Source organism: Guyanagaster necrorhizus (assembly GCF_019112545.1).
Source record: "Guyanagaster necrorhizus MCA 3950 unplaced genomic scaffold BT62scaffold_77, whole genome shotgun sequence".
Lineage (NCBI taxonomy): Eukaryota > Fungi > Basidiomycota > Agaricomycetes > Agaricales > Physalacriaceae > Guyanagaster > Guyanagaster necrorhizus.
The window spans coordinates 1-11237 of record NW_025064956.1 but is presented as its reverse complement, the minus strand read 5'-3'; the positions used below and the strand labels follow the sequence as shown (position 1 = coordinate 11237).

The 11237-nt window shown below is 46.9% G+C and overlaps 3 protein-coding genes across 3 annotated transcripts; all 3 read left to right on the top strand.

The window, feature by feature from the left end:
* Window positions 1-1134: 1134 nt before the first annotated feature.
* Window positions 1135-2461, top strand: BT62DRAFT_1014065 (uncharacterized protein; the record flags this gene model as incomplete). Its single annotated transcript, XM_043178154.1, has 4 exons — window positions 1135-1215; window positions 1352-1668; window positions 1725-2131; window positions 2184-2461. The coding sequence occupies 4 exons, from the start codon at window positions 1135-1137 to the stop codon at window positions 2459-2461; spliced, it is 1083 nt and encodes a 360-aa protein (XP_043032827.1).
* A 5222-nt stretch (window positions 2462-7683) lies between these two features.
* On the top strand, window positions 7684-9155 carry BT62DRAFT_1058113 (kinase-like protein; the record flags this gene model as incomplete). Its single annotated transcript, XM_043178589.1, has 5 exons — window positions 7684-7871; window positions 7927-8279; window positions 8329-8645; window positions 8702-8870; window positions 8920-9155. 5 exons carry the CDS (start codon window positions 7684-7686, stop codon window positions 9153-9155), a joined length of 1263 nt encoding a protein of 420 aa, XP_043032826.1.
* Window positions 9156-9529: 374 nt separating this feature from the next.
* BT62DRAFT_924774 (uncharacterized protein) lies at window positions 9530-10385 on the top strand (the record flags this gene model as incomplete). Its single annotated transcript, XM_043184657.1, has 4 exons — window positions 9530-9753; window positions 9965-10045; window positions 10080-10168; window positions 10267-10385. 4 exons carry the CDS (start codon window positions 9530-9532, stop codon window positions 10383-10385), a joined length of 513 nt encoding a protein of 170 aa, XP_043032825.1.
* Window positions 10386-11237: the final 852 nt, after the last annotated feature.

Here is an 11237-nt window from a genome sequence, read left to right as displayed (position 1 = left end):
GCTCAAAGCTGAGGATTACCAGCAAGAGCAAGCTCCTTAAATACTGAACAAGGTCTGCTAATAATACTACATACTTATTGTGTATCTCTCTGTTTTTGTGTGCATTGTTCTGGAGCATCATTACCATACATAAAAGGCTGGTTGTGTGTCATCAAGCAATGCTGTTGCATCAAAAGACAATGACAGACTTGGCTAGTTGTGATGACTAAGCCTTATTCCATGGTCTTAAGCACTTGTTCTGGTGCCCTGACTAAGCATAAATAGGGGTCAAATCCCAGGAAGAAAATAGAAAATCATAACAATATATTGCAGTTTGCTTGAACAAAGTTGTCTGTGTTGCTGAACACAACAAAACTTATCTCAAATGGTCTGCCTGGTGCAGGTTCTGAACTTGTACTGACTGTCTTGTGCAGTTTCTGGATTGATACAATACACCTGGTTGTGACTTATACACAATGCTGACTGTTCTGAACTGTCTCAAGTCTGTTCTGACTGTGTGATATAAACTTTCAGTTGCTTTCTAGGGGTCCTTGCACAAAACAAAGTGACCTGGTCACCACAACACTATTCAGGTTGAGTCTACAACTTGAAGCTTTTAGCCAAATACAACCCATACTATTCACTTGGTAGCATTCTGGGATGCCAGAAAACCTGCCCACCCTCTATACATGACTGGTATTTATACTATCTAACTACCTATGTCTGACTAACATAACTGTCTACTGACTAATCTACTTGCTGAGCCAACCAGGTAGGCTGAATTCATTCTCTGGCAGGTACGAGCTCATACATGGCTACCTGGTCAATCAGTCCAGCCAGGCCACAGATCAAGCTGCAGGATCTGTCATTATGCCAATCCTTCAGCTCTTATTCCAAGACCTGGTATCTGGCACACCTAACGAGAACACAGGTCAAACCTACCAGTACCTGTTTAAGTACTGGGAGTGATCTGTTCTATACCAGGTACTAGCACTAGTGTTCTTACTTGTTATTTACTTTCTGTACTGGCTACAATATAACTTACTTAGTAGAAAACTGATAAATAGACCTGTTTTCTACCTGGTACAGTTACCTGGTGTATCATGACACAGGAAAGGGATCCATTGTGATGGTGGTTGGTTGAAAAGATTGTGGATGTTTGGCATTGGCCTGCACCTAGCACGATTCGCACAACCACCATCGGCCTTCCTGAAGGCGAACGACGCCCTCGTTGACGTGACGATGGCCCTACACCATGCGCATCTTCATTAGAATTAAAAATATAAGTCCATACTTCAAAACGTGCTACTCCCCGTCATGCAAGATGGATTTGTTATTCTTCTAACCGCCTTTGCTGGCACTTTTCTTTCAGCTATTCAGTTCTACCCTTATTGGTGCCATACTCTTGGTTCCTCGACAGTACAGTTCTGAAAATTCCAGAGTTATTACCATGGCCGAGTTCTCCTTATCTAATTGCTCAGGCGAGACTCACGAGTCGCGACCCAGTCAATTATTCGGGCTCACCAGCTCAAATTACACTACACTACAAACAAGCCGTAGTTGTGAACAAGTTACAAATATACAGTATTCCTCCGCAGTAACGCTCATCCCCAACCTCGCATCCCTACGTCTTTCTGCCGCCTCTATCCAGCTCTGGTCCTCATACCCATACTCTTCCACCCAGGCCTCGTATATTTCCACGCGTCTCCTCTTATTCCCCACCCACGTGCTGGCATAGTATGCAGCATTCCCCCGGCTGTCCAATTTGACGGGAGTCCCGCACTTGTTGCACACCACACGTTGTTTGGTGATGGATTCGACGTCGACGCAAGGATCCTGTTGAAGAAATTGGAGGCGCTTTTCGTCCATCTTGCTCACCTTTGTTCCTGGGAATTGAGCTGGCTGGACAAGACGCCGCAAAAACGTCTTTCTCAGCTCCGCGGAGTCGAGCAAGGTTTCGCTCGGGTGCGCATCTCTAATTCATCATCGTTCGCATCGGGGTGGGAGGAAACGAGGCAAACGTACCTTTTACGATCCGATACATGCTCATCGTCTTTGTTATTGTCGTCGTCCAAGTCGACGGAGCTGCTAAGAACGGAATCAGACATGGCTCACGGACAAAGTATCCTGGAACCACTGTCACCTGGTACTAGTAAGAGGATGTATACTCCAACCCCCTTTCATTCTCTTTGACGAGCGTCCAGCATACATCCTAGTCGCCAGATTTAGTGGGATGCTATTGCGAGAGAAGTCCACTTACGTCGACAAATCCGAGTCCCTCTTATACCAGGTGGTCAATGGCGGATATGGGTTGACACGGTGGGATATATCCATTCCAACCATCTCATTCGATGGCCTCATCGATAGACGAGGCGCGCTACACGCTGTTGCAGCTGGCAAGACGAGGTCATCGAATTTGGTGTGCTTAGAACTACCGGTATGCAGCGAAGTCATGTGCCCACCGAGAAATGAGAATGATTAAACGAGGCGGTGTTGTGAGTCATAGTGGGGAGAAAAGGAAGGGACTAGTACTCGGGAAGTTCGCTATTTGAGGAGAGTCCTAGAGTGGCAAGTTTGGAACCGAAGATCTAAACCTTAACCGTGCACGTTGTAATGCAAATACAAAATAGGTACCCAGGGTAGGAGGGTGACAAGTGTCAAGTTCGTCCCTAAAGCAAGCTGCTAGCCTGGGCCCTGGCAGCACTAGTGTTACGTCTTTGAAGAATTGTAGTTGTAGGACTACTATTTCAACTTATGGTTCCGGAACGAATACTTACCTTTGGAGATGCAGTCCAAGTTGGACCTCAGCCAAGGATCAGCGGCCATAGGAAAACATTGATGGGACTTTCCCCCTGAGGCTCCCGTAGTTCGACGCCCCTGCCCATCAAATCTGGATCCACCAAACCTCGGATGTACAAACTCATCAGAGCAATTTCTTTTTTGTCGGACGTCAAAAAGGCCTGACGAATTTCTGCTGTACGAAGATTTCTTATGTTAGGACATATCTAAATCGGCGGAAACTTCCTTGTCGTCCGGTCCGTGAATATTCCTTCGGAAGATCAGTATCTGAATTCATGTACGGTCTCACCAAGTAGAACGCGTAATCTTGGAGATGATAGATACAGCCTATCATTCAAGCACCCGCTAGTGCCGATCCTCCACCCACCATGTGCACGGACCACTTTTCCAATGCTCCGACTGGGAAATATAGCTGTACAAATCGTCCGAATTGTCTGCCTGCATCGAGACTCGGAAGGATTCGCGCCGTACCTTTCACTTCACTTCCTTCCTTACCTTTTATCCTCACGTTGACATATAAAACTGACCGGCTCATGTTTCATGTCTTTCACATCTTCTCTGAGGTCTAGGATTTGAGACTGCATATATATATATATTTCCGCGCCCACAATCTCCCCCAGTTCCCTAAATCACCCATGACAGCATGCATCAATATGAAATTCCATTGTTCTAATTCTTCAACTGGAAATTTCATTAACACAAAGTAAGTTACCAAAACTAACCTGTCCCGAGCGCCCTTTCACGATCCTCCTTCCTTTTCGTCAACAGCTTAATCTCCGGATCGTACCCATTCCCGATCAACCGATTTTTTTGTATGATCGGGCAAACATACCTATGTTTCATCCACCCCTTCAGGTAATATGCCGCCAGTGTATTACTCTCAGAGCTTGTGTTCCTTTTCTCCATGGATGGCCTTCCCGCAACTTCTGCAAAGGACCTGTTGCGGTTCGGTGCTGTTCTTTTGGACCCATAGGTCCTGTTGCAGGAAGTGAAGACACTCTGTACCGTTCTTGATTCTCTTTTGGCTCGGAATTGATCCAGGTAGATCAGCGATCGGAGACAAGTCGCGTCATGGAGAGGTCCCTGTCCTCAGGATGAGTAGGTTTGGGAAGAGGACGAATCAGTTTCCTAAGACAAGATTTCAGGAAGAAATTCCGATCTGGGGTATGATAGTGAACTATACTTTGTTGTATGAACGATTGGGTTATCCTTCATGCACCTTCTGGGAAATGTGTCAGACATAAATGTATAATAACAATCTGTGCATGTACGTACCCCTTTCCAACCGAGACGCTCCCCTTCTGGCCATTGTCCGAACCAACAGATCCACTGAGAACCCAGGTCAGATACGTCTCAGGATCACCGAACAAAGTATCCCTGGCATCACCTAGTACGCACAGTGCCCTCCTCCTCCTTCACCGTGTATCTAGTTGTCGGCAACTTTCTATAAACAGCGTTAAGTAAGAAGAGCCGACCTGCGAGGACAAGGACGAGCCCGTCTTGAACCACCACGTAAGTCGCGGCAGAGAACAGAGGGACGAAGGATCCGTATCAACTTCTTCAATGGTTCGCTCAGGCTGTCGAGGAGCCCAGCAGGCTGATTCGGCGAGGACAGTGAGTCTATTGTGTATATCGAGCTTTTTCACATGCATGTAGCTGGCAATAGTGACTGGGCACATAGACTGGTATGAGTAGTCATAGAGATGAACTATTATTGAGGAGGAAGGAGAAAGGAAGTGACCCACCCACACCAAAGATTGAGCTTTTTGAGGAAGAGAAACACTTTCATGAAGGGGCCAGATGGCAGAGTAGTCTGGTCTCTGGATTTGGGTAAAACCAATATCCCTGGGTCTGTGAAAGCAAGGTTTGAACCCAGTTTTAGTGGGTATTGCATAAGCTGAGTCCCACACTATTCAGCCTTCAGACCATTCATCTGTAAATTGCATTTCTGCCTCAGTGCCTCATCCTTGGTTTGAAATCCATAGGAGAAAGGTAATTGGCTGCACATTGGAAGTGACTATGTCACTGGACTGCTTCTGTGATAGCCCCCATCAAAAAAAAAAAGAAAAAAAGAAAACACCTTCATGTGATGTGAAGTGAGTCATTGGGAGTGTTGGCACAGTCTGGTTCCTCCAATATCATGTGTTACATTGCCGTAGATTCCTGCTTGTCTGTAGCTACAACTGAGACTATCACCAGCCATTCCCAATTCCCTCTCTTGGACCTAGTGATATGGTTCCATCATCGTGCTGCCAGTGCATTGTTCCCAGAGTGGAAACACCACATCCGAACATTGGTTGTCACCTTACCTAAGGCTCAGTGAGGAGGAGGGAGGGATTTAAACTTTAGCAACGTAGAAGGTCCGAGATAAATAAGACACCGGTTGGACATATCAGGTCTGAGTCCGACGTCGCTGCAAATGGTATTTCCTCAATCTAGGTGTAATGATAAAACCTTAAAGTTGTCTGAGATCCGAGGAAGAAGGGTGAATTAAACGATTATGGGATTAACGTTTAACCCTAAAATCTTATCCGGCTAGTAATAGAGAGGCGATGCAACCTAATTCCGTACAGACACACACTTTCCTTGCAATACCGACACCACTGGCCTGCGCGGTCGTCAAATCCAGACTGAGGCTCAGACAAGTTAATCCCCAATGCCTATTCTAAGTACACAATAGCATAACAGAGAGGAGGGAAAGTCGAGCCAAATCTCAGCAGAGGTCCAGCGTGGTATTTTGGTACTCTTGTCTGAGCTTATTGGGGCTAAGTGAAATCGTCTTGTGTATACATAGGCGATAAACGAATTAAACATGGTCGTTCAGTGCACTTATCTGTTTGGGGCTACCTATTGCCAACTACCAAACCTCTTACTAACTTCAGGACTGCGTCAAGCAGCAGAGAGCCATGCCGACCTGCAATATAAGCTGAAGGCCAATGAGCAGGCCAAAAGGGAAAGAAACGTCTCCCAGAACACGCGAACCGAATCGCTTTCCCTTTATCAAAATTGATCGTTGAGTAGCGAAACCAACGTCGCAGATTAGGCAGCAGATACCTAACGCAAAAAAGAAGTTATCTAACACGACCAGAGCAACAACTTCTTCAGAGAGAGGCGTCGACAGGGAGGCAGAATCGGTCGGGTCCATGTTTCTATTGAATGCAGCTTCGACGATGATGAGACTTGGATTGTGCATGAATCTCGTCGATCCAATAAAGGGGTGGGCTGGGACTTCACAATATTAAAAACGAGAAGCAGACATCTGATCAAACAAGATTTGAGTCCTGAGCACATCTTGATACATCGTCAGCCAACCTAGAAAGACTCCGCCGCTGTGATGACCTATCTCTCTTTGCTTTCCGATTGAGGCAAGGAAGAGAGATATACATGAAAATGAGAATATCCCGTGGAAAATATATTGGCATGATGAGAACACGAGCACGACGGGTAACCTTTAGGAGCAGAAAATATTAAATGGAAAAAGGAGACGGATCGGGGTCACGTGAACTTTAGGGCAGGATTCAGGGATATTGCAGCTTCCCATCGTTCATAGCGCAGCTTTGCATAATAACGTCCATTTGCCTGGCGAACGACGCGACACGATCCCAGAGAATTAACTGTTATTCTTGAGCAAGGAATGCAAGAGTCGATCTAAAGACCAGTAAGCAATGAATGGAGACGAAAAGAATAGGTTTACTTCTGCCACACATGAGCGAGATCACCGTGGAAGAGAAAGAACAGCGTGATACGGCATGGGTTCATCTCAGTGATATAAGCCTAGAATAACCATGGTCAGCATAGTGCGAGCTGTGGTAAGATAAATAAATACCCAGAATGTCTTCTACAACTCTGACGGGACGGCGGAATTTCGTGTTTCTGAGCTCTGACTAGGACTGTTGAAGAAAAATTGTTGCGACTGACCTGGCGTATTGTAAAAGCAGAAGGTAGAGTCATAGAGAACATGACCATTGCGGACAATGAGTTCGATGTTGGGGTCCAAAATTATCACTGGCTCGGACCGGATGCCAGTTTTTCCTCGTCCCTGCCTTCAATCAGTATAGAATGACTATCGCGCCTTTCACTGCACACGTACCATGGATCCATGTGGAGCGCTCGAGCGGTAATTGCATATCGGTGAATCTGGTAAGGCAATTACCGGCTCATCCTCGATTGCCCTGGAAATACTAGCTTGCATGACTGTGGTATGCATTCCGACCTTTAAGATCCTGTTGGAACCGTATCGCTAGGTCCAAGAGAGGGAATCGGCAATGACTAGTGATGGTCTCGGTTTTAGGTACGGGAATCTACGGCAATGCAACACGTGATCACGGAGGAACCGGACCGCGCCAACGCTCCCAATCGTAATTTGTATGCAGGGATTGTCCTGAAACAAGCTGTTAGTAAAAACGGGGGGCTTTTAATATTCAGTGGCCCGCCTTTGCTATTAAAGAACATCGCTCTGTACTCGGGATTTATCCTATTTACGAGTTCCCCTGGTGGGACCCCAAGATGTACATTTTGCATCCGCACTCAACCAATCGCAAAGGACACAAAAGGCCGGCCGTGAGAGTGGAAGCAGTAAGACAGGACATAGCCTCGTGAAGATGTACCTCTGTGGCTAAGAATTCGTACACATTCCGACGACGATACCTTTCATAAGTTCACACAAAGTCGTGGCGAGCAGTGCCATTGGCAACGATCGCGTTGAGCGTGATATTTCAACAACTGTCTCGATATGTCGACCGGACCTCATCCGGTAAGAGCCGAGTTCTACTGTTACTCATTCCTCCGAATGTGGCTCAGCGAGCCAGTTAAAAGGACACCGAAAAGACGACGGAACGTATTTCGTTTTTTCCCATCTTCTCTCATCCTCCCTGATCGAAATACTGCTCTCACTTTGCCTGCTCCATGGCGGAAACAAACTCTACTATCATAGACCCCAACATCCTCGTTGAGGAAGAATGCCTTCCACAGTATGATGCACGCCTTTATTATCCAGTCAGATTAGGCGAGGTCTTGAACGACATCTACAAGGTCATTAGAAAGCTTGGTTATGGGAGGAACGGAACTGTCTGGCTTGCCAAATACATTGGCGAGTGAGTTGGAAAGTTAGTCTGTCGACATGAACGCTAATCGAGGGTTGCCTGACAGACTGGGTCTCGGTACCTACCCATTTGTGGCCATCAAAGTTTTGACTGTTGACGCGTCTAGAAATCACGATGAACTTAGGATGGCGCAGCTTATAACTGATGCCAATCCATTTAGCCCTGATCGCGCCTATGTCCGGACTCTGTATGGTAGCTTCGTGCTGAAAGGACCTCATGGAGACCATGACTGCTTAGCATACTGGCCCCAGCGAGAACCTGTCAATGTCTTTCAGCGTCGTTTACGTGAAGATACCCCCGGCGTGGAGTTCTTTACACTCCCCGTTTTCATGGCTTTTTACAGGCTAGTTCTCCAAGGCCTGCGATATCTCCACCGTGATTGCCATATCATTCACACTGGTGCGTTCCTTTTCTAACAACGACGCACCTTTCTTTACGCCATCCTCAGATCTCAACTTGTCCAATATTCTTTTCATACTAGAGAATCCCAAGGTGTTTTTGCTGGAGTACGAGGAATACGCTTCGGAGAACTCTGCCGTGAAGAAGATTCTCCCTGATCGTGAAATCTATGTGTCAGACAGTGACTTTGGACCTGTGTTGCATAGAAGCATGCCCGCTCCTGTGATCTCTGACTTCGGCAAAGCGGTTCGGGGTGACCAAGGCCTGTGCGATTTATTTATCCAGCGGGATCCGTATCGTGCGCCAGAAGTTAGCTTCGGAATCGCGTCGTCATATAGTGCTGATATTTGGAACCTTGGCGCACTGGTACGACGAATTTCCCATCACCGTTTAGCTTCTGCTCACGATCATCCGACTTGCAGGTCTTCGATTGTCTGGCCGTGGAATCGCCCATTATGGGTTTGGATTCTAAAGGAAAGTTCAACATCATTGTACAAATTGCACAAATTATACGTCTTCTTGGACCCCCGCCTGCGGAACTCATAAACAGGATAAATCCCATGTGCAGAAAGATATACTTTGATAGCAATGGTGGGTTATTGAATGTTGAAAACCCCATTTTACTAACAGCTTGTTTCAGGAGAATTCCTGTATGCAAATTACTATCCGCCCGGGAACGAAGGGACATTTGAGGCCGTGTTTTCTACTATTCCGGATTCTCAATACAAGCAGATGTTCATTGGATTTCTGAAGCGGATGCTCAGGTGGCTTCCGGAGGAACGGGCGTCCATCGATGAGCTTCTCGATGATCCCTGGATGTCGGTCGCTAATTCGCCGAGGGTCAGCGAAGGTAGTAGTGACATAGATATGTTCTAGAATCGATGTCTGTTGTTCGTTCGTGAAAACAGTCGTAATCAGTCGGTCCGCGTCATGAATCAGTTATCTCTTGGATTCCGCAGCATCTGCTGCATGCCAGACTGATTAATCTCCAAGACAGTGTCGGTCGTCGTATACTGCAGCCAAAAACCGTCATTTTCCTTGCCTGAAACATCACGGAAATAAAATATAATGAACGGAAGATTATTTGGTCAGGTTAAACGAAGTATTGCCACCCAAGTCAAGGCCCTTTTTCGGAACAATGCAACCCTATCCCGAGGTCGACCACCCCTGCCGCCTCATATCCCAGAGATCATCTGCGATGAGGCCTATCCACATGACACAGAAACCCGGCCTCTGGTAAGGACCTGCTGATGTTGGATCGTTTTCGGAGACACCGCGAGGAGCTCGAGAGGCTGCACGAGGAAGAGGAAGATCAACAGCGGCGGATCGTTGCTGGGATGTTGAAGAAGGACGAGATTTTCTCCCGACGCGAGCTCGTGGATTTTGCGAAAGGATTGGGCATCGACGTCGATACCGATGCCGACGGTGGCGGTACGGCGAGGACGAGGAAGATAAAAGAGAGGGAGATAGAACGGTGAGTTTTTACACGTGGAGTGGAATTGGAACTCGCGGATTGTTATTTGGGTGCAGGGAACCACTGCAGGCTGCGGAGCGAGAGTGTGGGTGCGAGGAGCCGAAGACGCTATCGAGAATGAGGAGCGGTGTCGCTTGCTCTTCAGGACCACGATAGATTTATCGGCATGTATGTTTATTCTTCCCATTTAACGTGCCTACCGTTTTTATAGGAAGGAAGGGGAAGAATTCGGGAGGGACGACGACGGTCAGGAAAACAGGCAAGATGTTCGAATTCGTTTCCTGTTGTCAATGTGAATCAAATCAGGCCTAACTTTGCACTATTAGGTTTGAAGAACTGCCACGACAACGATCCAAGACACAGAGGAGTTGGGACCAGATAGTTGACTGGTCTGGATCCACCATCATCACACCTAGTAATCCAATCATACTTACCATTTTACGGAACCATCTCCCCTCGTTGATTGTGATCAACCACGGAAGTCGCAGCCTTGATGTATTTACCCGGCTTCAGCAACATTCCCAAGCCTGGGTCACCAGCGTGATATAACATTCTCGCGTGATCCAAAGAAGATTTTCATTCTCGATCCTAGTACTGCTGTCGATGTCTATTCCGTTCGCTCGGCCCAGTGATCAACATACTCCCGATAAGCACTCTGTGATACGAATGAAACAGATCTAATTTCTTCCATCGTGCCGGTCAATACTCACTATGAAACCGCTCCTTGAGTATGGTCTTCCCCAACAGTATTGTTCTACCTAGCCGACAGCGACATCATTCACACGATCAGTCCAAGGCGTCAACCTTGCCCATCTTTTCGTACCGATGCTGGCCTGCAAGCTCATGGCGTCTAGCAATTTCTGCAATAATTGTGGGTGTGTGAGAGTTAACTGATGTGCTTTCATGTGATCCTTCTTCTCGATGCCCATCTCTGATAAACAGCAGTGCATACACTCTCTTACACCCCTGACATCGACATGGCTCCCCAGAGGTAGTATTTCAGTCCATGTCCCCTGGAGGGCCTACTGATGATCTACTACACAGGATATGGGACCTCATAGGTATTCCTACTGCCACAATTGGAGGCGAACACATCATTGATTACCATCAAGGTATGGTATCAACCTAGGGCCAGGAGGAGGAGGCAGAAGCTTCTCAGAACTGCCATCTATTCATCAGCCTGGCTCCAAGTTGAGACAAATAAAGATACATCAGTAACAGTTATATGAGTTGAACTGTAGGAAACTAGTGAGCTAACAATATGTAAATAATACTGAAGTTTGGATTTCAGTTTGGGAACTTGGTTAGCGCAATGCAGTGAGGGTGCAAGTGGAGTTGGTAGTAAGTGGTTTACAAATGATGTCGGTTGCGGAAAGATACACAGATACAGCGATGTATACACCAAAGGCATGTAAAGCTTCGACACCGCTTAGGCGCAAAGAGCTCGTGGTACCCAAAGATTCGAACGGAGACCCGCGCCGGAA